Source organism: Terrapene carolina, unplaced genomic scaffold (genome assembly GCF_002925995.2).
Source record: "Terrapene carolina triunguis isolate 2854851 unplaced genomic scaffold, T_m_triunguis-2.0 Scaffold96, whole genome shotgun sequence".
In the NCBI taxonomy this organism is placed as follows: Eukaryota; Metazoa; Chordata; order Testudines; family Emydidae; genus Terrapene; species Terrapene triunguis.
In genome coordinates, this window is record NW_020664447.1 from 75604494 (window position 1) to 75632197 (window position 27704).

At 45.0% G+C, this 27704-nt stretch overlaps 1 protein-coding gene across 1 annotated transcript in view; it reads left to right on the forward strand.

The window, feature by feature from the left end:
• LOC112120304 (B2 bradykinin receptor) overlaps positions 1–26900 on the forward strand; it is a 42701-nt gene extending 15801 nt beyond the window's left edge. Inside the window, exon 2 of the mRNA XM_024219356.3 lies at positions 25326–26900. Within this exon, the coding sequence (XP_024075124.2) occupies positions 25333–26466 (1134 nt within the window). The 5' untranslated portion in view covers positions 25326–25332 and the 3' untranslated portion in view covers positions 26467–26900. The remainder of the gene's footprint in view (positions 1–25325) is intronic.
• The last annotated feature ends 804 nt before the right edge of the window (positions 26901–27704 follow it).

Here is a 27704-nt window from a genome sequence, read left to right on the forward strand (position 1 = left end):
GCTTCTGTGGGCTTCTTTTGTTAGTGTTCAGCAATGTCAGTTTGGTCATATTACCGAGTGCTACTTTAAAAAGTGTTACTTTTCAGGCACACACCCATTACAAGGTTCATAGCCTGGTGCAAACCAACAATGCCAGGCTCAGCACACTACAGCAACACACATTACTGTGGCTCAGTGTTAATATGCTCCTTCAAGGCATCCCCCAGCCGAATAGCCTCCCCGTTCGGTTCCTCTTATAGCCTTGTGTTCATAACGCACAGCACAATACTGAACAGCAGTGCAGGATCCATGCTTTCTGACAGAGATGGCTGAGTTGCAGGTTACCAGGGCAGTTGAAAAGCAGCTGGCAATCTATTAGGATGCCCATAGAATGATGGGATTGAGAAACCTGCATCATGTGATGCTGTACCTGCCTCCAGGAGGCATTGCAAACCCTTCCCAAAGCACCTTGTGGCCAGTTGCACAGTGGGATAGCTACCCACAGTGCACTGCTCTCTGTGTCAATGCAAGAGCTGCTATTGTGGATGCGTTCCACTGACACAAAGAGCATAGTGTGGACATGCAACAGTGGCTGTACATCGGCGTAACCTGCATTGACAAAACTCTGTAGTGTAGACGAGGCCTTAGAGCTTTTAGAGACTAGCCTGCCTTAGCTAATAGTGACAAGCAGATTTCCCTTGAGGAACTGCAGCTGTGCACAAGTCATGTGTGAAAATCTATTAGTGATGTGTAAAAGTGTGCAGCATTGTTGTAGCCACCCTCAATGGCGCCTATATCTGGCTGTAGTGATGGTAGGCAAGGGATGAAGTGAATTCCAGCCTTTTCTATTAGGGGCTGGCACAGTGTCAGTGTGGTACCACTAGCAAAGTGCTTACAGCCAGTTCATCTGAAAGTCAGATCGCTCCATGAAATATTCAATGTGCAGAGAAAGAGACACCGGCAAAAGTTGTTTGGCCATTAGACCATCACACTCTGCCTAGTCAGGAGAGCCGTAAAGCTCCCACCCAGGGAAAAGAGCTTCATTTCAGCTGCTACCAGAGAGGAGCTAAATTGCAGTAAGAGTTACAGTGTATTTTATGTGCAGTCTGACAGAAGGGAAAGCCAAAAGAAGGCACCACCAACGTGCTTCTTGATGAGTTTTAAGTGGAGTTGTGTATGTAGCTGAACTGCTATATAAAGCCTCTGCCCTGGCATGGAGAATAATGAAATACCATTTGTTACAGCTGCTTTGAGAAGGTGAATGTCTCAAGAACTTTCAGCCACTGATTTTCATTTCTCTTTCCTTCCTCTTGGCTTTTGCTTTCCCTCCAGTGAAGCTCCAGTGTGAGCGTGACATGCTATTAGGTACTTTCCGCACTAACTGCTGCGCAGGGTTAGATGACTGATAAGGGCACCGTAAACTAGGGAGTAGAGGCTTATATTTTTATTGAGGAGGGAAGGAATGGGGAGCACTGAATAATGACTCATGCAGGGCTCTTTTGGTGAGTTATATGTAATGATGAGTAAAATACTAGTGACTGTAATGTAGCCAGAGGAAGTAATACAGGAATTGCAAATGCAAACCCCTTTGAATGGGGAGTGAAGAAGGAGCCTTCTCCAGTGGCACAGGTGGAGTTGAATCAGAAATAAATTGACACTTTTTCCCCTCTTAAGGAGTAATGATCAAAGAACTGTTATCAAATGTGTTCAGAACATGCACACAACTTTAAATGCAGAGTAGGTGCTTAGGAGGAGATGGTGAAGGGAAAAGGGCCAGGCCTGGTGTTCGGAGCCATCCATTCCTTAGTTTTAATCCTGCCTCAGACACTGATGTCTCTGTGGCCTTTGGAAGGCCAATTACCTGTGTGCCTCAGTTTCCCCATCTGTAAATTAGGGATGGGGAAATTTGCCTACTTCCAGAGAGATTCTGAGAATTAATTAGGTATTTGTAAAACACCTTGGAGATGTGAAGTGCTATTCTGGTGCTATGTATAAAGAGTAGGAGAAAGTGTCAGGGGGTGTTTGTGTGTCAGAAACATCATACCACATTAGCTCTGTTCTGTTCTGATTGCGTGAATGTGCAGCCACTTTATGTATACACACTGGTGTGTCTAACATCCATATTCTCTATCTATAAACATTTTTATTAAGCCCTATGGCTCCCCAAATACAGAAGTCAAACTCTGCCTATGGAGCCAGTCCCACGTGGTGGGGCTCAGGGTCAGGGCGCCACCTCTACCCCCTGACTCGCCTCAGCGGGCCATCTAGCCACCTAACCTGTCTGGGTTGGGGGGATGTAACCAAAAAATATGGGGGGGGGGGCATGTGGCCTCTGGTAGGGGACACAAATATGCTTGCTCATCCCAGGCACACAAATGCCTAGTTATGGCTCTGGCTGGGACTTCCCAGGCACACACTTGTCACATGTGAAGAAGAGGAAGTCTCTGCAGAGCATCCTGATGCCAAGACTCTTTTTAATTTTTTTCTTCAAGAAGTGTTTTGCTACCATCCCCCGCTGTTCTGTCAGAGACGTGCAAATGTGCACTGACCTTTGCTTCCCACACAACACGGTTAGCAGAACAATGTGATTATAAAGACACTGTGAAGCTAGGCAGCGAGCCAGCTACTGGAAAGGAAGACATATTAATGGCTGACCATCTCTCTCAGCAATGAGCCAAACATAGAGTCCTTGAGTAAAAAGGCATGTGAGTGAGACACTATAGGGTTTTCTAGCTACTTATGAAGTACATAATAATTAGTTTACTTTGTGTCATGCCTTTCAGCTAGGGATGCACAAAATTGTGACTTCAGTTCACAGGGGGGGTTGATGCAAACTTTGGTTTTAGTTCACCCATCCCAAAAACTTATCCAAAATGGTCATATTTCACATAGTTTTCACCCTAAACACTAAGCAGGATTTGCCTGCCTATTCCCCCCAGGCTGCCCCCTCCCGCACAGCCACAGCCTCAGCCTCCCTTCCCTTGTGTTTGTGATCTTCTGGATGTAGGGACAGGAAACCAGTGGTCTGCAAATAACTTCTCCATTTTTCACACCATAACCTCCTCCTGTGTCTGTGGGGAGAAGGGAGCCAGTCAACCTGAAGCCCGGTGTAGAATTTTCCTTAGGCACAGTACACTTAGAATCATAGAATATTAGCGTTGGAAGAGACCCTCTGCCCCGGGCTCCACCTCTGCCCGCCGCTGACTTGCTGCTCACCTCTTCATCCCCCCATCAGGTCCCCCCTCCGCTCACCTCCTCCCTCATTCACCTGCCACTTGCCCATCTGCTGCTCGCCTCCCCATTCTGCCCCGGAAGCAGCCAGCAGGTCTGGCCCATAAGCGGGTGGGGGGCACGGGGCTCCGCGCGCTGCCTGAGCACCAGCTCCGCACTCCCATTGGCCGGTTCCTGGCCAATGGGAGCTGGGGGCGCAGTGCCTGCGGGCGAGAGCAGCACACACCGCAGAGCCTCCTGCCTCCCCCCCTCAGGAGGCGGGCCTGCTGGCCGCTTCTGGGGTGCAGCACAGAGCCAGGACAGGCAGACAGCCTGCCTTAGCCCTGCTGCTCCACTGACCGGGATCCCTGCAGCTCCCAGCCAGCGCTGACTGAAGTCAAGGAGGTCTTTGGAAGTCACAGACCTCCACGACTAAATCAAAAGTCTTACAGATCGACACCACAGGTATCCACCACAAGGGCACATAAAGAATGTGTATCTAGGAGCAGTATGGGCAACATAATACAGCCACTTACAGGCATAGCGGGGGTTGATCCATCCCTGTGATGAAACAGATTTGGGGACAGAGGGAAGCAGCTTGTTTCTCCTATTCAGGCTATTACAATGGTGCAGAATTGCCTCTCCAGCAGCCGAGTAGCCTCCTTTCTGCCCCCATCTCCAAACACTCCCTATGCCTGTGTCTGCTACCAACATACTGCACAGTTGGAGACAGTTCTGGATCCAGTGTAGAAGCCCTTTCACCAAGGGTATTCCTACGCCTGCCCTGTAGCCATTCTGCACCAGGTTAGCTGCTGCAAGGTAGCCCTAGAACAATGGTGAAGTGGGTCTCTCTAAGGGCTCTGTATCCATACTGCATCCACCCATAGGGACAGATTGAGTGATAGATATTTCAAGCTACATTTTAAGTGAGTAAGATACCCCCTTTCCCTCCTCCCCCCCAAAAAACCCCATAAGAGATTAAACCCTGGCAAGGAAGCTAGGCTATAAGATGCAATAACAAAGGGTAATTATGTTTATTCACCATGAATAAAAGTGGCAAACATTAAAGCCACTGATAGATGGGAGGAGAGGCTAAAGGTTAGTCTCTGGGCCCCATTTGTTTTATTGGGACTTTTTAAAAGACTATTTACAATTGGTAGAGTACTCACTGCTGCAGACTGCTATTTCTGACCTGGTGTCAAGCACATAGAGACCAAGGGTTTTCATGGCTGACTTCCCCTAGTGTGCTGGTAAATGATGTAATGGACAGTACTGCAGTCAGACATTTTGTGTGTTCAGCCACTGCCACCTGAAAACTTAACATCACATAGCTAGGACTAATCTTAGGTCTTTGCGAGACAAGGTCAGACAGCTGCATACTTGCAGTTTGTTAATCAGAATGGGAGGATGGGATAGAAAGTTATGGAAGAGAGACTGAACAGCGACCTTGGTTTTAGGTACCCCGACATATTGTTGTTATGGCTAGAAATACTAGAAATGTTTTGAGATAATGAGTAGTTTGTTGTAATTAGGAGAATTGGTGACCCAGTAGAGGTTATTATGCTGACCCACAATGAGTCACTTTGGGTTATGTGTTTTGTTAGTTTGCTATAAAAGTTTAGGTAAAAGTAAGTATCTCAGAGAAATCCGAGGGAGCTTTTCTTCAGCGAAGGAGCTAACATCTAAACTCCCCATCAGCTGGGACAAAAGGAGGACCCCTGGAAGCCCGGCATGTGATCACTCAAAACCATCTCAGACTGTGAGTAACTATATCTGGGATCATGGGCAATGGATGCAACTTCCTCTGGGGGAGAATAGCTCCTTGTCCTGCCTCTTCCACCACAGCCCCGCCCACACTCCACCCCTGCTCTGCCCCAGGCCCCACCTCTGCCCACCGCTGACTCGCTGCTCACCTCTTCATCCCCCCGTCAGGTCCCCCCTCCGCTCACCTCCTCCCTCACCCACCTGCCACTTGCCCATCTGCTGCTCACCTCCTCATCCCCCTGCCAGACTCCCCCTCCCACCACGAGACCCCACCACCTGCCATGCAGCTGGCTCGCCACTCACCTCCTCACCCTGCTGCTCCCCCCGCCCCCCCCCAAGAGACCCTACCACCTATTCACCTTTAAAGCACCAGTAAAATTCCCCTGCGGGAACTGAAGAGCTACAGATCAATTGCCAGATAGATTCTCCTCTGAATGGCAGGGAGTTCGGCGTATACTGTATAAAGAGAGATGAAAAGTCAGGCTACCTGTGCCAAACTGAAGCCTAATCTCTCCTTTTGAAAAGTGTTTGTCATTGACAGCCTGCATTAGGGCAGTAGTTTAATGACCTTTCTTACACAAAAAGAACAGGAGTACTTGTGGCACCTTAGAGACTAAAATTTGTTAGTCTCTAAGGTGCCACAAGTACTCCTGTTCTTTTTGTGGATACAGACTAACACGGCTGCTACTCTGAAACCTTTCTTACACAGAATTCCTTGCCAGACTCGCTTACTTAAACTGGGTTTGAATAAAATGACTAGATCAAGAAATAAATTCACTAGCTATGTCAGCTCCTCCCTGAGCCAGGTTAGTCAAAAATACTTCTGCTTGGTACAAAGAATAACTGACGGATCATCTGGAAACTGTTTTTAACCCCAAGAACACATTTTCCTACAGCTGAATGTCGCCAAAGGCTTCCTGGGCGTTGGCAAATGACTGTTAAATGACTTCATTACCACTTTAATGGTCCTTAACAGTTTTAGTGATCTGCTACTAGGTCTCTGGTCTGTGTAAAGTTACTCAGGGATCCCCTCCACTCCCCTCCTCACTCCCCCGCCTGTTGTTCGCATCCTCACACACACACACCCCGCACCCTGTAGGGATGGAAGGTGAGGAGGAGGGACGCGCCGGTAGCTCCTCGGAAGGGGGAGGAGGGTGTAGTGGAGCAGACGAGGAAGACTCGCACCAGGCAGCAGCAGGCTGTGGGAGCATCCAGGAAGGGTCAGAGCAGAGAGGGGAAGAGGCAGGTGGGGGCATAGGCGCCGACTCCGGTGGCCTGGAGCACCCACAGGGAAAAATTAGTGGGTGCTCTGCAGCCACCGGCAGCCAAGATCCCCTCTCCCCACCCCACCTCCTCCTCTGCCTCCCCGCCTGAGCGCGCCGCATCCCTGCTCCTCCACCTACCTCCCAGAGCTTCCCACCAGGCCGCCGCCAAACAGCTGTTTGGTGGTGTAGCAAGCTCCGGGAGGGAGGGGGAGTAGCGGGAACATGGCACACTCAGGGGAGGAAGCGGAGCCAGGGTGGAGATTTGGGGAAGGAGTCGGAATAGGGGCAGGGAGGGGGCAGAGTTGGGGTGGTGCCTTTGGGAAAGGGGTTAGAATGGGGGCAGGGCAGGGTGGGAGGGGGCGGTGCCTCATAGAACAGGTGGAGTCGGGGCGGTTCGGGGGCAGAGGGAGCTCGAGCACCCACGGGCGGGAGCAGAAGTCGGCGCGTATGGGTGGGGGCACCATGGCCCAGGTGTCGGGCAGCAGGTACGGCTTGCTAGGGGAGGCAATGCCTCCCCTTGCCTATTATACCCACTGCCCATGTCCAGGATGTCCTAAACCTATTGTGTATGTGTGTGTGCTTAATATCGAATAGTAGTTTTAGATAAGAGCATGCTTTTTTGTATCAATCATTTCTCAGATGGAAGCACTGTGATCCCATTGATTTATTCCTGATACCGCCTGGAGAGAAACAGTTAAGTTACCACTGCTTTTGGTTCTGAAAAACCCCAGGTAACAACAGGATCAGACTCCATAGTTTTTATCCCCTGGTCATAAAGGCATTATGTTGGAAATAATTAAAGGCAAGACTTTTCCAGATTTCCCCTTTATCTAATAATTTCCCCTACTACTTTGTTGCAGCAGGATGGGTTTTGCATCTATTCCACATTTCCTTTAGGTAACTGAAAGGAACAGCATCAGAACTGAATGGATTGCTCCTGGGGGAAATTTAGCAACTTGTTTTTTTCCACTGGATTCGTTGCTACTGAGACAACTTTAAAAACAATAGACGTAATTGTTTTTCATCTTTTCCAAAAATAAATGAGCTCAATGCACTTCCCTATAGATGCAATGTGACAGCTGTAATTTCACTGTGCCATCAGATTACATGCTGTGGGAGCTCTTAAAATTTAGTTTTCGAAGTGTATTATCGCTGTATGTTTTCTTTATTTCTTGATGTGCACTGTTTTCCTATAAAGGGAACAGAAATGGGGAAAGATTTTTCATTTGCTTTTCCTTTATTTCTGCTTTGGTGCTTTTTATTGGTTGCACTACTAGACCTATGACACACTATGACTTTTTAAATTCTCATGTAGTCTTACTTAACAGCAAACCATATCTTAATGTGTAACAGAAAGGTCTCCTTTGTAATCTTTAAAGACTTTCAAAATCAGAGCAACTTACACAGAGGTAGGAGATGTTAAATGTTCTTATCATTGGGACTGTTAGGCATAAACTCCTATTCTTCAAACTGTTTCCAAAAGACTCTGGCACTAGGGCCGGGGGAAAGGCGGCTCTCCCCACCACCGCAGCCTCGGGGCTGAGGGAGAGGTGCCTCTCTCCACTGAAGCCCTGCATGCCCCAAGTTCCCCGTCCACCCCCTATTCTCCACCTCACCCTACACCTCTCTCCTCTCCAGACCCCTGTGACTGCGCACCTGCACGGCTGTCCTCATCAGGTGCATGGCCCTGGATGGGTTCCTGTGCAGCCGCGCATCTTAGAGGGAACACAGCTGATGCCCCAAACCAGTGGTGGGGTTGATAATTAGCTTTCACCAAACCAGTAACAAATGTGAACTCCTGGATCACTAGAACAGCCTTACCGTGGCATCACAGATAGACTGGAGAGACTAAGGGGACTATCTTGCCACCTAGACAAACTGGACTTAGTGATAAATTGTCACTTACACCAACAGTCACACCATTTTCAGGTTGCTTCCAGTCCCAAGAGATCAGTCACTTACCCAAGATCAATTAGTACCCTAGATATTACACCAAAGACACTTCCTGTAGCCAATCCTGTAATCTAAAGGTTTATTAACTAGGAAAAAGTAATGAGAGTTATTTACAGGTTAAAGCAAGCAAGCACATACATACAAATAAGTTACCATCTAAATCCTAAGAATGACAGAGTTGTAGTGATCTGTCTATTCAAAGTGTCCTTCACGGCAGACCAGGAGGCAGCCCCTGGGAATCTCTGGCCCTAGAGAGTTCCAGCGGCCAAAAAGATGCAATTTCTTCTTAATGCCCTTCCCCCAGAGTTCAGGATAATGGGACGAGTTCATGTGCACATCTCCTCTTCATGGTGAGGGGGGAGCAATCAACAAAGTCTTTTGTCCTCTGATGTTCCACAATGGTTTGTCTGGTGTCTATGGGCCTTCTTTTGTTGGTCAGGAGAGGATATCTCCTGTGGCAAACTAGTATTTCACACTTGGTAATGCTTCTCACCAGAGCAAACACTTCTACATTTACAAAGCAAACACTTAAATATTGCCTTATAACATAGGATATAGATATTAATGCATGTAGCAACATACCAGCATTTCATAGAGTCTAAACACTAAAAACATTTTATAATACTAATGCCTACAGTATTTTGAGCAAAACTAACAAACAAGTGACTTGGTCTGGTCTCCATTTATGAGGCTGTCAGGTCTTAGCTAATGCCTGCAGCGTGGGGAAGAGCTGGCCTCTGGCCTGCCAGCATAACAGTGGAATCTATGTACAAATAGAATCAGTGGAAGACAGTCTTTTCTGTGCATAATATTGCAGGATGCGTCATCCTTACTTAAAGCAGCTTTTAACTAGGTTTCTTTTTACCATTCAATCTAATCACAACACTTCTGTCTGGTATATATTGTCTTCTTTCCACAGCTCAGATGGCCCTTCGATAAACATATTTGCTGCAGTTTTAATGTTTACATAAAGGAGCAAGTCTTCTAAATTAATAAATATTCTCCGGGGGAGATTCGACTATATTAGCCAGGCTCATGTTACACGAGAGATTCAAGGAGATGAACCCACAAACTAAGGTCATTTTCTATGGGAAATACACAATCACAATGAAAATACTCATTCTGCATACAGGCTGTGAGACCGGTAAATGCAGAAGGTTGATTAGGAAAACAGTTTCAGGGAGAAAGGCTGTGTTGAGAAACAAGAAATGGTATGCTAGCTTTTACTAATTGTTCCTCTCACTAACAAATCTAACAATAGCATATCAAGAGATGGATTGATACAGGCTATTCATAAGACTATTTCAGGAATCGTGACTCCACTAATTTAGTCACAGGGGTTCTTTTACATACCTTACAGACACCAGGATTAAGACCAAGCAAAATCATCACAGTCATTAAAGAAAGGAAAAGAAAACATTAAACAAAACACAAATGATAAACTGGTTACTTCCAGTACAATCTCTTCTGCATGTCTCTCTGTGAAGAGCCTTTAACAGAAATTACACACTTGAGAGTGAACTGCTTATGGGGGCACTTTTCTCCTGGTAAATTAAAACCAAAGTATACTGTTTCCCGAAATTATTATGAATCCATTATTTAGTATATCCTTAGATCATTAAGAATGTTGATAGACGAGAAAAATAATTTATTTCAGGGCAGGTAGATCTGTTAATTATTAATAAATAACCAGCTAATTTATAGTTGGGTAAAGTAAGCAATCTTAAGTACGTCCTATGAAATAAAAAAAAATATTTTAGAAGAAGCCATTTAAGGAGCTGTTTTGAGGTAGGTCAGTTAACCTAAATTAAGAATCTTAAATCCAATTAAATCCCACTATTTCTCTGTTTAGCAATGTTTAGCCCCTGTCTAGTCTTCAGGAATACATGGGCTACCCACTTTGTGATTATCAGGAGAAACTTAATATTTTAAGTTACAACCACATTTCAATAGACCAATAGAATTATACAAGTTTCAATGTAATCCCTTATCAGTGTCTCAGTTAATTTTCTCTCACCAACCCATATTGAAGTTTTGGGGAGATTTTTTTTGGATTGGTTTCTTCTGGAGTCTCCTCTGTTTTCTTACCTACGTGTAGCAGCTTGCTTATAGAGATCGACTAGAAGATTGTGGAGTGCTTGCTGTCTAAGCAGGGTAGCAGAGGCTTGTGTGTGAAAGGTGCTCACTTCAGAGGGTTTTTTTGCTCTCTTCCTTCCTATTTCCATGAAATTATGAAAATGCTCCTCTTTCAGGCCTGTTTAGATTCAAGTCGGTTGCTGTCACTCTTTCATTGGCTTCATGTCTTCTGTGTTGGCTTAGGTGACACCTGCAGCTCCGGAATATGCAGTCGGCCTGATCAAGACACAACGGTTCTTTAATTGCCTTTGTTCTTGTGGTGGGAAGCATCAGATAACTTAGCTCTTTCTTTTTATTCAGTCCATTTTTTGAGATATCCCTTTAGTTCCATCAGAGTTTAATAGGAGTTCAAATTCAGTTTCAAATGAATCCAAATACTCTTGTTTCCTGTATAGAATTCAGCTCTCAAAACAGTCTTTTCAAATTCTTAAATGGTCAAAGAAATATTGTCTTTTATTTTTACCAACCTTTGGAGAGGTTCTTCTTGTCTTCACAAGTTTGGTGAAGGTACATAAAGCATTTTACCATTTACATAGTGTGACAGACCCAGACCAGTGGGGTACAGGAGTCTGGTAGAGGGCAAATATACTGGTCACTTGATGAGTAGTTTTCTGTTCCCTGAGTGACCAGAGAAGGGGCTGCATTAGAGTAATCAGGAACCTGCTAGAACCAGTTAAGGCAGGCAGGCTAATTAGGACACCTGGAGCCAATTAAGAAGAAGCTGCTAGAATCAATTAAGGCAGGCTAATCAGGGCACCTGGGTTTTAAAAGGAGCTCACTTCAATTTGTAGTGCGAGAGTGTGAGGAGCTGAGAGCAAGAGGCTCAAGGAGCTGAGAGGGTGAGGGTGTGCTGCTGGAGGACTGAGGAGCACAAGCATTATCAGACACCAGGAGGAAGGTCCTGTGGTGAGACTAAGGAAGGTGTTTGGAGGAGGCCATGGGGAAGTAGCCCAGGGAGTTGTAGCTGTCATGCAGCTGTTACAGGAGGCACTATAGACAGCTGCAGTCCACAGGGCCCTGGGCTGGAACCCGGAGTAGAGGGTGGGCCTGGGTTCCCCCGAAACCTCCCAATTGACCTGGACTGTGGGTTCTCCCAGAGGGGAAGGTCTCTGGACTGTTCCCCAACCCACATGGTGAATCTCTGAGGCAAGCAAATCCGCCAATAAGTGCAGGACCCACCAAGATAGAGGAGGAACTTTGTCACAATAGCAATGATATTAGGAGTTTTGCATTTAGCTAAGATATTTGAAAGTGTGGGTTTCACAAAGGTATTTATTCCTTAAATGTTTAAATGGCAAACACAAGTTTTAAAACACTTCTAACTACACGTTTTTCCTAAAGTATTTTCTGAATGTAGTTTTTAAGAACAATTATAAAATTCATTTCAATTAGGATATTTCTAGTATGCTTTGTGTGGGTTTACTTAGATTAATTAATCTGATAATATACCCTACATCAGTGGTTCTCAAAGCCAGTCTGCCGCTTGTTCAGGGAAAGCCTCTGGTAGGCTGGCCCAGTTTGTTTACCTGCCACATCCGCAGGTTCGGCTGATCGCGGCTCCCACTGGTGGCGATTCACCACTCCAGGCCAATGGGAGCTGCGGGAAGTGGCGCAGGCCAAGGGATGTGCTGTCCGCCCTCTCCGCAGCCCCCATTGGCCTGGAGCAGCAAACCACGGCCAGTGGGAGCCGCGATCGGCCGAACCTGCAGACACGTCAGGTAAACAAACTGGCCCGGCCTGCCAGGGGCTTTCCCTGAACAAGCGGTGGACCAGCTTTGAGAACCACTGCCCTACATTCCTTTCACAATCAGGTGTCTTCGTAAAACATGAATGTTTTACGTTTTTTCTTCTTTAAATAAGGATTACCTTTGTATCAAGCTGATATCTTATACAAAGGGAGATATGTCCTATTCTTTGATAAGACATTCTGGTTGATTGGTTGGTTTTCTGACTAAATGGTTTCTAGATTTTCAATCTACCATTTGCAATATATTTACAATTGTAATTACAGACTCTTATCAAATATTCTGTACAAAGCATGAATCACAATAATGAATCATAGAAGATTCGGGTTGCAAGAGACCTCAAGAGGTCATCTAGTCCAACCTCCTGCTCAAAGCAGGACCAACACCAACCAAATCATCCCAGCCAGGGCTTTGTCAAGCCGGGCCTTAAACCTCTAAGGATGGAGATTCCACCACCTCCCTAGGTAACCCATTCCAATGCTTCACCACCCTCCTAGTGAAATAGTTTTTCCTAATATCCAACCTAAACCTGCCCCACTGAAATTTGAGACCATTGCTCCTTGTTCTGTCATCTGCTACCACTGAGGACAGCCTAGCTCCATCCTCTTTGGAATCCCCCTTCATGTAGTTGAAATCTTCTATCAAATCCACCCTCACCCTTCTCTTCTGCAGTCTAAATAACCCCAGTTCCCTCAGCCTCTCCTCATAAGTCACGTGCACCAGCCCCCTAATCATTTTCATTGTCCTCCACTGGACTCTCTCCCATTTGTCCACATCCTTCCTGTAGTGGGGGGGCCAAAAACTGGATGCAATACTCCAGATGTGGCCTTATCAGTGCTGAATAGAGGGGAATAATCACTTCCCTCAATCTGCTGGCAATGCTCCTACTAATGCAGCCCAATATGCTATTAGCCTTCTTGGCAACAAGGGCACACTGTTGGCTCATATCCAGCTTCTCGTCCACTGTAATCCCCAGGTCCTTTTCTGCAGAACTGCCGCTTAGCCAATCGGTCCCCAGACTGTAGCAGTGCATGGGATTCTTCTGTCCTAAGTGCAGGACTCTGCACTTGTCCTTGTTGAAACTTATCAGATTTCTTTTGGCCCAATCCGCCAATTTGTCTAGGTTACTATGGACCCTATCCCTACCCTACATAGTATAAAAGCAAATAGTATAGAATATTAAAGCAAAATTGAAGTTATAAAACTGCATTCCAAGGTCAGTGTGGAAAGACTTGGAGGTAATAAACATTTTACGTCTGTAAAGCCATGTTTATCTTCCCGGATATTTGCTTGTCCTTGGGAGATAAGGTAGAAGCCTCCTAAAATTCCTTTGGTTAGCTTGAATATTTCATATAATTAAACAAACAAAAATACCTGCATTTGACGTACTTTTATCCAAGCACTGAATGTATGAAAGAAATGATATATTGTAAGCTTCAGTTAAGACACAAGCAAGTTTAATAACCTGCTATTAAATATATATATAATTTTATTAATATCATTTTTGTATCAGTATTGATATCTCTGCCCTACATTTGTCATGTAACTAAGATCTAAGCACATACTTACAGCACCAGCTCTAGGGCTTTTGCCCTGGGCGAATGTCTGCCCTTCGGAGCCTGCAGTTATTCACAGAATAATAAACAGCTGCGAACCACATTTTCCTCCTGCCCCTAGTATTTTGCTGCCCATGGCAATCAGCTGTATTGTAAAGCTAGCCACATGTATCTGGGATGCACAGAATGCTGGTTTGGCCCATTGTAGCTCCTGTGTAAATGTAAGATACTATGTATACTGCAGATAGGCTCACTCTGGACATGATACCTACCATGCACTGAACTCCCATTGAATATTACAGCAGAACCCATCCCTTATTAAGACACAAATGACTAAATAATTGAACCATAATATGTTAACATCTATGCCAAATTCATTGTGAATGGTCATGAACTGTGGAAATACACCACACTGAATGGAAAATTTACAGAGATGGTGGGAGGTTCCACTTCCTGGTTAATTGTTGTGGCCATCATCAGACGGGAGCACTGCTTCCTATTCAAATGTATGAGTGAGACTTGTGGGCAGCTATATTCCATATTAAAATTAAATGCCCAGTCCTTCTCTCAGGGAAATCCATGGGAGTTTTGCCATGGACTACGGTAGGAGGAAGAAGAATAGCACATAGGTGAGGAGGTAAGGGACACCACGACTGGTTCTTCTCTTTCTTACACTGGTGTAAGTTAGGGAAAATGCCACGGTACTTAACCGAGTTACACAAGTGGAAAGCTGTTGTAAGAGAAACGACAATCAGACCATTGTTATTGGTATGTAATAGACATAGGCAGCAACTTATGGGACAAGAGCTACCACATCTGAAAGATCAGGTTAAAGTATATTTAGATAAATTAGATGTATTCAAGTTGGCAGGACCTGATCAACTTCATCCCAGAGTACTTAAACTAGGAAGCAATCTCAGAACAATTAGCAATTATCTTTTTAGAACTCATGGAGGATGAGTGAGGTCCCAGAGGATTGGAGAAGGGCAAATATAGTACCTATCCTAAAAGGGGGAATATAGATGACACAGGAAATTACAGATCAGTCAGCCTAATGTAGATACCTGGAAAGATACTGGAAGAAATGATTAAACAATCAATCTTAAGCACCCAGGGCCGGTTCCAGGCACCAGCTGAGCAAGCTCGTGCTTGGGGTGGCAGATTGTTCGAGGCGGCATTCTGCCCAATCCTAGGGCGGCACGGCCGCTTTTTTTTTTGTTCTGCTCCGGCCGCCCTGTAGGGGGCGGTGGCGCGGAGGATCGGAGCGCCCTGCAGGGCAGTCCTCTTCCTTCCCTCCCCGCTGACCGGAGCGGAGCCCTCGCGGCAGGCGGCAGGAGGCGGCGCAGCGGGAGGGGCCACGTGGCAGCGCCCCTGCTGTAGCCCTGGCCGCCCCCTTCTCTCTGTCTCCCACCTGCTCCCTCCCGCCGGTCCCCCTGCACCCGCGCTCCGGCCGCGACGCAGGTTTTGTGGGTTTTTTTTTTTTTTTTGCTTGGGGCGGCCAAAAAGCCAGAGCCAGCCCTGAAAGCACCTAGACAATAATAGGGTTATAAAGAATAGCCAGCATGGATTTATCAAGAATAAATCATGCCAAACCACCCTAATTTCCTTCTTTGATAGGGTTACTGGCCTAATGAATATGAGGTTAGTAGTAGTTGGGATATATCTTGATTTTAGTAGGGCTTTTGACACACTCCCATATGCCATTCTCATAAGCAAGCTAGGGAAATGCAGTTTAGATGAAATTACTATAGAGTGATTTGAAACTACTGAAAGAGTAGTTATCAATGGTTCACTATCAAACTGGGAGGGCGTTTCTACTGGGGTCCCACAGGGGTCAGTTCTAAATCCAGTACTATTCAATATTTTCATTAATAGCTTGAATAATGGAGTAGAGAGTATGCTTATAAAATTTTCAGATGATATTATGCTGGGAAGGTTTGCAAGCACTTTGGAAGAGAGGATTAGAATTCAAAATGACCTTGACAAATTGGAGAATTGGTCTGAAATCAACAAGATGAAATTCAGTAAAGACAAAGGCCAAACATATTTGTGGGCCCCCCTGAGAAATAATTGTAAAAGGGGCTGGGGGTAAAAGCACAGTGGGGCAGGAGCTAGGGTTGGTCTCTGGAGCAAGGGAGGGGTCAGAAGTAAACTGCAAGCGCAGCAGGGCTGGGGAGGGGGTAAACAGGATCCCCTCCGCCCCTGCCCACATAGAGCGGGTACCTACCTGGTTCTATTTCTGGGGTATTAACAGCATTGGTATTTACATGGGAGATAAATTGTCCCTCCCTACTTGGCACTGGTCTAAGCTGGAGTACTGTGTCCAACTCTGGGTGCCACGCTTTAGGACAGATATGGACAAATTGGTCAGAATCCGGAGGAGAGCAATAATAATATAAAAAGATAAAAAGTTTAGAAAACCTGACTTATGAGGAAAGGTAAAAAAATGGGCATGTTTAGTCTTGAGAAAAGACGGGGGGTGGGATCCTGATCACAATCTTCAAATATGTTAAGGGCTGTTATAGAGGTGATGGGTGATCAATTGTTCTCCATGTCCACTGAAGGTAGGACAAGAAAGGGGCTTAATCTGCAGCAAGGGAGATTTAGATTAAAATATTAGGAAAATCTTTCTAACTACAGTATAAGGGTAATTGAGCTCTGGAGTAGATTGTGGAATCCCCCTCATTGGAGGTTTTTAAGAACAGGTTGGACAAACACCTGTCAGGGATGGTCTAGGTTTACTTGGTCCTGCATCAGCACAGGAAGCTGGACTTAATGACTTTGAGGTCCCTTCCAGCCCTACCTTATATTTCTATGATTAACTGTTTTCCTCATTTGAGAACAGTTAGGTAGCTGGCATGTGCTGAGACCACTGCCTATTATGCTGACCAGAATTCTCTCATTTTTTCCTTGTGCTCTCCCTTCTGTCTGTATCCACTTGCTGGTTCTTGTCTTATACTTCGACTGCAAACTCTTTGGGCAGGCACCATCTTTTTCTTCAGTGTTTGTACAGTGCAAATGTGGTCCTGGTTCATAACTAGAGGCTCAGAGGCACGACTGAAATGATAATCTTCCAGCAGATGGGATGTGGTAGAGCTGGTAAAGGCTTAGGTGAGTGGGAGATGTTCATATTGATTAACCACAATCTTGCAGAAGTCAGTGAGAGTTTTGTCCACATGAAGACTGAGACAAGAAAGCTTATCTTGGGTTTCCTGAATGGAGCCTGAAGCTAACTAATCACAGATATTTCCATGCTGTGTTTTTACCATTTTGAGGCAATGCAGAACTCAGTCATGAGTAGATTCCTGAGATAACATTACTCTGTTGACAAAATCCAGTACATTAACATCTCCAGTCATTTTAAGCCAAGTGATGCCTTCCCTTACAAGTAGTAGTCATTCCATTGAGTTCAGAGGTATATGCCCAATTTATGCTCACCATAAATTTAATCCAGGTGTCAAACAGGAAGTCAGATATCTTGTATGACTAAAAATACAGAAACGGTTGGAGCAGAGAAGCTGAGTTATGCTCAGGATGTTATGACTGCATCTCACATTATGGTGTTGGCAACGACACAGCCCATCTTGTTCAGGTCTTGGCAGCAGAGAAGCAGAAGGGAAGAAATCAATGGACCAAGTTGACACTTTGTTATCTCTAGTGCAGTTATGTCAGTGCTGAATTTGGACCAATGTCTTAAAGAGATGTCAGTGATTCCTTCACTGGTCTTAATACTAAGAGGTCATGGAAGGCAATAATTTACACACAAACAAGATCACTTGGCCACTGTTTTCTTAAGTGAACAAAGCTGGAAGAGCAGTAGTAGTAATAACAGTTAAATTTCAGTGTTTCCTATTCAAAAATGTGCACTGGTGTGTCTTTGCCCCACGAGAGCAGGTCAGCACCTCCAAAAGCCACAGACATGGCCACTTTTCACTGTGGAACAAAATATTCCTAAAGTATATTTAAAAGCCGCCAGCTTGCAATGAATTATATGTTAGATTCCCATGCTGTCCTAGAACCCCACTGACTTCACTGCATGGGCAAAGAGGACCACCTGCATGAGCTGCATTGCGGGACTGGGTTCTAAATAGGTAAAGAATGTTATGAGCTTTCACAGCAGAAGGTGTGTTCTCATTTGTACTTTTTTTATTATGTGTAGTACAGTAGTGCTTAGTAACCCCCCAGTCATGGGTTAGGGTATCATTGTGTGTTAGGCTCTATACCAGGGGTCGCCAACATTTGGCACGCGGCTCGCCAGGGTAAGCACCCTGGCGGGCCGGGCCAGTTTTATTTACCTGCTGATGCGGCAAGTTCGGACGATCGCGGCCCCCACTGGCGGCGGTTCGCCGTCCCGGGCCAATGGGGGTGGCAAGAAGCCGCAGCCAGCACATCGCTCGCCCGCGCCGCTTCTCGCCGTCCCCATTGGCCCGGGACGGCGAACCGCGGCGAGTGGGGGCCGCGATCGGCCGAACCTGCTGCGTCAGCAGGTAAATAAACTGGCCCGGCCCGCTAGGGTGCTTACCCTGGCGAGCCGCGTGCCAAACGTTGCCGACCCCTGCTCTATACAAACACAGAACATTATTTATCAATTGCCATTATTTCTCAGTGGACCCAAGTCTGAGATCATAGCAATTTAGCTGTGACATACCTAGTTAGTGCAAGCCAGCATTGTCAAGCAATGGGCATTTTTACTTTAAAAAATGTACTTAATTATGGGTGAGGGGGGATGGAAGTTATTCATACTTGCACAGGCTGCATGTAGAAGAGTGACTTACTGGCCAACACACCTCCACATGGCGGGGCATGGCACAGCAGGCTCTCTGCACCTGGGTCCTTGCCAACAGCCACTTTGGCCCTCTATGGTCCGCTTTGTTTGGTGACAGCCCTCCAGCCAGATCACCTTAAAGTCTTACTCCTTGGAGGATATTAGTGTCCCACAGAACTCTAACAGAGCATCTTATTCCCATCCAGGGCTCCTCTGCAGTTCCACTTTTCTCACAAAGCAGCAGACTCCTAGGCTTCCTCCCTATATCTCCCAACAGAACACAGAAAATCCCAAACAAACCAAACTAAGGCCATCTCCAACAAGTCCGACTTGAGCTTTTAGTCCTATCAGGATCTCCCCAGCTCCCTGCTCCAGATCCAGAACACCAACTACCTGGGCCCCTTTTCACAGGGCCTACCAGTGGGGCTAGCTCCTCTCCTACAGTTTCCCTATAAGTCCTTTCCTAGAGTGAAGGGAAACTCCAACCTACTCCCCTCCTAGGCCTCTCCTGTAGCTTTCACTTCCTTCCTTTATGTAGACGGCTTAGCTTTGCCTCAGCTAGGTCTGATAACAAATCAAGCCTGACACACCCTCCAGATGGAGCAAAAGGGGTTAACTGAGCTTTCAGACTCCTGTTAACCCTTTGTTCACCTCGGTGGTGTTCACACCCCACCACATGGCATCAAAGGCAAGGAATATCTATCTATTGCTTGAGTCAGGGAAGCCTGTGGTGATGCAGTTCAGCCCTAAATCTCCAGCTGATGTAAGCAAACAGCCATTTCAGGATATGCATCTATTTTACAAAATCAGAGAAACCCTAGGAGACTAGAGACCTTAAGCGCTCTAGAAATAGTGCATTGTGTTCAACAATTAAATTCCAGTAGTTCCTCAGTCTGAAATTTGAAGAGTGACTTCAGAGCAAAGAAAGCAATTACTGTTAATGCCTGCCTGTCCTTGTGAGAGATGAGCTACACAGAGAACTGTGCAAAAAAATCTGCAGCACAGCAGAGGCGAGATGAACATCAGATTCTCTGAGCCAAATCCTGAGCTGTTTGCCAGGTTACTTCAGCTGAGGTTCCCTAGCCATTTATATTTACTTGTGATGGTTTTCTAGCATTGGACAGTGTTTAAACAAAGAAATGAAACCAACCCATCCTTGGAAAGGCACTGTCTTGGCTTTTAGCCTGTCTGTATCCTGCCTGGTCAATATTTACACCCTGCGTGTAAACATGTAACTATTATTTATTGTTACATAATTTATGATAAATAAGCTAATGGTCATGTGATGTCACTGTAAATATTTGAAAACCAGGGCTTAAGGACACTTACCATTTCCACAGCTGTGTAAACCATGGATCGCTCAGTAAATGCATGATATAAACAAGTGGTAAAATCAAATGAGTGCTCGTCTACACTACAGAGAACATGTTGCATAACGTTGCAGCATTTAACTATATTACCTAAGTTGATCTCAAAATCCTGGTTTATGCAGTATTCATAAATTACTCCCACATCTATACCAATATTTGATTCTTACAAAGTGCTTTTCATCTCCAAAGCTTTATAACTAACATTGGGCCAGATTCTGGCTAACTGCTGCATGGATGCTCACAGATGGGAGGGGTAAGGTAGAACCCAAGATGCTTCTCTATCTTTGGGCTCAATTCAGGGATTGGCCAGAATCCTCACCAGGAACCTAGACTCTGGTTGCTTCAGCCCTAGGTAACTCAAAGAGAGCACAGAAGGAGAGGCAGCTTGATGCAACCCCCACTGAGGTCAATGGGAGTCTTTCCATTGAGTTCAAAACGTGATAGACCAGGCTGAGGATGAGGGTTGGATCATGGCTCCACTCCACACAGGCAGGGCCGGCTCTGGCTTTTTCGCCGCCCCAGGCGAAAAAGCCTCCGCCCCCCCCCGTGGGGGGGGGCGGCCGGAGCCCCAGGGGGAGGGCAGCGAGCCCCAGCGGGGACTCGGCTCTCCCCCCCGGTGGCCAGAGCGCCGGGGGCAGGGCGGCAAGCCCTGGCTGGGGCTCGGCTCTCCCTCCCGGCGGCCAGAGCGCAGGGCGGCGAGCCCCGGCCGGGGGGAGGGCGGTGAGCCCTGCTGTGGCCCCGCTCTCCCCGGCGGCCGGAGCGCCGCGCCGCCGCCCCCCTCCAGGTGCCGCCCCAAGCACCAGCTTGGGTGCCTGGTGCCTGGAGCCGGCCCTGCACACAGGCTAACAGAGCTGGTTGGTCACTGAGGGAGGTGTACTGCATTCCTTTCAAGCTTGTTGCAGCAAAGTTCAATGGTGACTGACTGGGCATCTCTAGCAGAATTTTGGATGAATCAGCTAATACTGGATTCACAGGGGGATGTAGGCACCTTTCACGTTAGTTGCCTAAAATTGACATTTAGGCACCACTGGCATTCACAAAACCACCACTCAGTTGCCACCTAGCCCTGGAGGTACCTGAAGTCTCTGGGCACCTAAGTTTCCACCACTAAATTCTCCATGGTGCCTAAATTTCTGTCACTGGGCATGCACAAAGCCACCTAAGAGCAGCTTGACACCTAACTCATATCTAAGCTGCAGCTGGATTCACAAACTAGATGTTCCCCCACATATCTCACCTTTGGGGCCCTGTTGGGTAGGGGTGCTTAGAGGCTGCCTAAGAACATGCCTACCTGATCAGGACCTATACAAAATATAGCTGATGGAGGAAATGGTGCCTATGGTCCAGTAACTAAAGCACTCAGTTAGAATCTAGAAGATCTGGGTTCAAATCCCCACTCTGCCTGATATATTGGGGGGCAGAGTATTTCATGCAGGAAAGAAACCTGCCTCAAAGTAGCCTGTGGATTAGGGTTCTGAGGTGGGAGAGGATTTCACACATAGTATCTCCATTGTAACAGGCTATATCTCAACTGAACACAAAATGGAAGCTAGCTAACTCAATCAGTATGAGGGGTCCAGTACACAGAAAATAAAAATCACAATCATTGCATAGGCTACAATGCCAATAATTTACTTTATTTTACAGAATTGTCTTTGTAAATGCTTCCCTTCTAAAAATGTAATCCCAAAGAGATGAGGTGAGGGAGAAATATCCTAAAACATGTACTCTCTCCTTATTGTGCTGCTATTCACTGTAAAATTAACATTCTGCAGTGGGGTAGTCTTCTTCTGCTAGTCATAATTATGAGGAGAAGGAATAAGAAATTGCCAAGCAATGTCACAACCTTTATGAACTTTCTTTGAATCGCAAATGAATGCCTTTTAAATATATGCATATGTCCAACCACAGAGCACAAAATAAAGGACTCTTATAATGCTCTTCACCAAGTCAGAACCTTTTATGTTACTAACATGAAGATAAACAGCTTCTGTTTAATTGCAGCATCCTACGGGACATCTGTTCAGGAATGACCAATTGATTGGTAATCGTCCACCAGTCTGCCGAGTACATTTATGGCATAAAATCTGTAAGTGCTACAGGAAGAGGGAGTAAAGCAAAGTTATTTGCAAAACATTAAATGGAGTACCACATCCTCAGTGCTCTCAGATATTTAGCTTATTAGCACTGGTGTCCTGATACAGGTGTCGTATGCAACTAGGTGAGAAATTGCCACTGCCAACACTGGACTTTTGCTCAGTGACTTCAGCATTTTGCGGGAGGGCGCTGAATAGAGCAGGAGAGAGAAGTCTGGTGGGAGCCCTTTTGCTGGTATAGAGGAGTTTGCAGTGATGATTTTGCTTAGAATGGTGGATGTCACGATCCTGGAGCCTTAACATTATACCTGTACTGCATAAAGGGAGTTCACACAAAGACACGATCCTGGCACCAAACAGCTTTTACAATATAAGACAATGAGCAACAAACTAAGGGTGGGGGCGGGGCGGGGGGGGAAAGGCTGCAATCAAAATAAGTACAATGTTACACATAAAACTCCTGGTATGAGTGTGTTTGGTTTTAAATTATAGTAAGTACATCCAAATTAATTGTACCAAACAGCTCCAAAAATCAAGGTGTCCCCAAGACCTTCGGTCACAGGGTAACTCACTGTGACATGCCGCTAATTCTTCAGACAATAGTAAAATGAGTAAGGGGCCAAAAGCAGGCAGGAATTTGAAGACAATGAGGGAGGTTGTTTGAATGGGTTCTGAGAAGGACAGAGAGCCAGTGATGATGTCAGAGGATGGGGATATGCTCCTGAGTTTAGATATGGGTATGAGAAGGTGTTATAGTTTGCACAACATGAATTCTGGACAGTTAAGAACACTGCACTCACCATAAAACTTAATGGATACTGAACTTTATCTTGCTCATGGGGGGTGGATACACAAATGACCATAGGGTGATCAGATGTCCCAATTTTATAGGGACAGTCCTGATATTTGGGGCTTTTTCTTATATAGGCTCCTATTATTCCCCACCCCGGTCCCTATTTTTTACATTTGCTGTCTGGTCACCCTAAATGACCATGATATCTACTTGTCTGCTAAACTCTGTTCCTTTTAAAGTGACCTCATCTTCCCAGCTCCCTCTGTCTGTTTCATTCCCCTGTCCTGCCCCGCCCCATCTGACAACTATATTATAAACTCTCTGGGGCAGAGACTATCTTCTTTGTTACCTGCCTTTACAGCAACTTGCACAAAAGAATCCTGATCTTGACGAGGGTTCTAAGATACTACAGTAATAATAAATTAATGTCAGTTTTGTAGTGATCCTGCTTCCAGCAAGTATGTTTTATGTACATTTCCAGCTGTCAGCTAGCAAAGGCAGTAACTGGAGCATAGCTTATATTTGCAGACAGTTGAGCCCTTCAATGAGATCTATAGTTGTCCTTTTGCTGTCAAGTTACCAGCTGTATCAGGCAACTGCCCTGATTACAAATACCTTTGAAACAGCTGCCAATAAAACTATAATAAAAGTTATGGCATTTTAAAGACTTGGCATAAGGCAAGTTCCATACCTGTCACTCAGTCTTGACAGCTACACTCAAACCCAGGAAGGCCATACTTACAGTTTAAAAATATCACAGTATGCTCTTGGCTGCATAAACAGGGGAATCTTTAGTAAGAGTAAAGAGGTTATTTTACATCTTTCAGAGTAGCAGCCGTGTTAGTCTGTATCCGCAAAAAGAACAGGAGTACTTGTGGCACCTTAGAGACTAACAAATTTATTAGAGCATAAGCTTTCGTGGGCTACAATCCACTTCTTCGGATATGCATCCGAAGAAGTGGGTTGTAGCCCACGAAAGCTTATGCTCTAATAAATTTGTTAGTCTCTAAGGTGCCACAAGTACTCCTGTTATTTTACATCTGTATTTGGCACTGGTGCAACCGCTGCTGGAAAATTGTGTCCAGCTCTGGTGTCCACTATTCCAGAGCATGTTGAAAATATGGAGAGGGTTCAAACAAGAGCCATAAGAATGATTAAAAGATTAGAAAAGATGCCTTATAGTGATAGAGTCAAGGAGCTCACTCTATTTAGCTTAACAAAGAGAAGACTAAGGGGTGACTTGATTGCAGTCTATAACCTATGTGGGGAACAAATATTGGACATTGGGCTCTTCAGTCTGGCAGAGAAAGGTATAACATGATCCAATGGCTGGATGTTGGAAGCTAGGCAAATTCAGAATGGAAATAAGGCATACGTTTTTCACAGTGAGGGTAATTAACTATTGGAACAATTTATCAAGGGTAGTGGTGGATTATTCATCACTGACCATTTTTAAATCTCGATAGGATGTTTGTCTAAAAGAATTTGGGGAAATTCTATGGCCTGTGTTATGCAGGATGTCAGACAAGATGATCACAATGGTCCCTGCTAGCCTTGGAACCTATGAATATAATAGTAACAAGCAAGGGGCAGATTTTCAAAGGCCCAGAGTGGCAGCTAGACACCCAACTTCCAATTGAACTCATCAGAATTTAGGCACCTAACTGACATTAGTGCCTCTGAAGTGCTTCCCCTGAAACATGAAGGCATTCCAAGCTGTGCAATATTAACAACACAGGGCCACATTCTCAAAGAGGTTGTCACGTGGCATCAAAATTGTCCCACAGAAATCCTGGGCGGGCCCGAACTTATGTGACAGATACCATCTTGGCCATCAGACCAGGAACTGAAACAGGGTCCTTCAGACTAAAAGCAGGACTCTCTTGCTGGGGCTGTAACATTCATACACTCTGTGGATCAGGCAGGGTATTATAGATGCAAAAAAATAGGCATGTGAATCCAGCCATTAGAAGGCAAGCAACCCAATTTGCTGGCAGATGCAGGTTTTGCACTCACAAATTTACCTGTCCAAAATCGCAGTTGCACATTAAGTGGTTGCTTTTGAAAATGTGCTTAGCTGCTGACAATATTCATTCCAACACTGTAGTCTAAAAACCATTAAAGAAAGAAGGGGAGAGGATCATCATGTCCTGTAGAAACCAAATCACCACTTTTCAAGGAAGGGTATAAAATAACAAGTGAGATGCCACAAGCACAACACCTGCACACCATAAAACTATCAAGAGAGAGAGAATACCAGTCTGTCCTATAGGAGACTATACTTAACACTACAAAAAGATAAACCATGAAGAAAACTAACAGCCTCCTCAAGGTATCAAAAATGCTCTAGTTTATATTGCTAGAATTAATGATCCATAAAAACATTTTGTCCCAGCCTCGGTCATCCCAAACCACAGCCCCCAACACATCTGCCGCTGTTTCATCTCTTCTGTTTTCAGTCACTTGAACGAGGTCCACCTGGGATGCTCCTGTGGTTACTGTCTCAAAGCCTCTGCAGATATGCAGTATCTGTAAGAGGGTAAACCACATGCTATATACAATTAATTGTCAGTCCGTATTCTGTTAAAAGACATGCTCCTAGGGAGTATAAACAGTCGATTTTACTTTATTTATCATGTCTTTAGCAATGATGTGCAGTATACAATTATCTTATTTCACATTTTATTTTCCAGCAGAGAAATGGATTCCATCACAGCAGAAAATATTTCCAGTGGTATGACTACCTGGAAGCTTGGAATCAATCAGTCTTTTTCACACAACACATCAGAAAACAACAGCAACTCTACCTGCATTATTTTGGATGCCTGGGATTGGTTATATACATTTCAGCCTATGTTCCTCTGGGTCATTTTTGTCCTGGGAGTGATAGAGAACGGCTTTGTCCTCAGCGTTTTGTGTTTCCACAAGAGTCGCTGCACGGTGGCTGAAATTTACCTGGCAAACCTGGCAGTTGCCGACTTGATGTTAGTTTGCGGTTTACCTTTCTGGGCCATTAATATCGCTAATCAGTTTAAGTGGCCTTTTGGCACTTTCCTTTGCAAGGTTGTCAATGCAATCGTTTACATGAACTTATATTCTAGCATTTATTTTTTGATGATGGTGAGCATCGATCGCTACCTGGCCCTGGTGAAAACCATGTCTCTTGGACGTATGCGACGAAGTACATGTGCCAAATGGAACTGCCTTATCATCTGGGTGTCTGCATTGCTCGTATGTTCTCCTGTTCTAGTGTTCAGGTCTATCAGTTATGTGGAAGAAGTCAAGGGCAGAGCCTGCATTCTTCAGTATCCATCCACACACTGGACAATTGCAACACACATTTTGCTGAATACTGTGGGCTTTTTGATCCCACTCTGTGTAATTACCTATTGTACTATTCAAATAATCAAAGCCTTACGAGACAACAAAATACAAAGACTCACAGAAATCCAGACTGAGAAGAGAGCCACCATCTTGGTCCTTGCTGTCCTTTTGCTGTTTATCATTTGCTGGCTTCCTTTCCAGATCACCACATTCATTGACATACTAATTCAGGCAGGCATCATTTCTGACTGCATTACTAAAGATGTCAGTGAACTGGTGACCCAGGTAGCTACATACTGTGCTTATAGCAACAGCTGCCTTAACCCAGTATTGTATGTCATTGTAGGCAAGCATTTCAGAAAGAAATCCAGGGAACTCTACAAATGCTGCCTGCCTAGGATATGCAACAAATCAGAGTCCATCCAGATGGAGAATTCTTTGGATACTCTGAGAACGTCCATTTCCATTGAATGCCCAAAGAAAAAGTCTGCTTCTTCATTAGCACGATAGCACTGTTTTGCTTATTGCAAAGTTACAAGAAAACCTTTCAACATATCAGTGCGTAAACTGTCCTTAATATCCATTGATTATGGCACCCCATTGTGTGCACTGGCTGCATTCATTATGCATGAAAACTTGGGGAGCCGATCTCAATACAAAACTCCATGATAGGCACCTACTTATACCAGCTAATGGACAACATTTTTTATGACTGAATCACATTTCATGATATATTTATATATTCATGGCTGAAGTATATTTGACACACTATCATTTTAAATATTTATATTGCTAATGAAGATAAGTGTCTGATATCAGAATATAGTTCTCTAAGTAAAGCCATCTTATAACAGCTATTGTCAGTATTATGAAGCTAACCACAGTACCCATACATTTGAAAGAATACATTTTTAATATAAGGAACATTTTTGAATGAGACTATAGTGAATAATGATCCTATAAGACCATCCAATCATAGAATATCAGGGTTAGACGAGACCTCAGGAGGTTATCTAGTCCAACCCCCTGCTCAAGGCAGGACCAATCCTCAGACAGATGTTTGCCCCAGATCCCTAAATGGACCCCTCAAGGATTGAACTCACAACCCTGGCTTTAGCAGGCCAATGCTCAAACCACTGAGCTATACCTCCTCCCTTTCAATTTAAATTGATATTTAGTGTCCACATTATTTTCCCCCTTTGGTCAATAAGGTGTTCCAAATGCTCCAATCCAAAAATTGCTGTTTACGTGATTGCCAGGTTATACCTTTTGGGGATTGCTCGGACTTTGGTGGGGTGGAATGGAATGGAGTGGAATCCTATATTCCCTAGAGTGGGACAATTTCTAGTCTTTTACATCTGTGTAACCCCCAACAACAAGGGTTGCACAGGTGTAACTGAGAGCACAATTTGGGTGAATGACTGTAGTTGACAATGTAGAATGTAAGCTGTTCAGGAGCAAAGACCTGTATTTTATACCTGTCTGTAAAGAGTAATTCACATCTGTGATGCTGTATAATTAATACACGAGAATACAGATTAGACATACGTGGGGTATACTCATAAAAAAAAGAAAAACAGAAGTATAATGGAAAAAAACATACAATAACTGCCTTTGAAATCAAACTGATGCTAGTGGAAGATCTGAATGATTAAGGAATGCATGAGCACATTCTTTATCATGTAATATAGGCTATATCTGCACTGTAGAGTTAACTTAGCTACACGAGTTAACTCCTCATGAGTAAG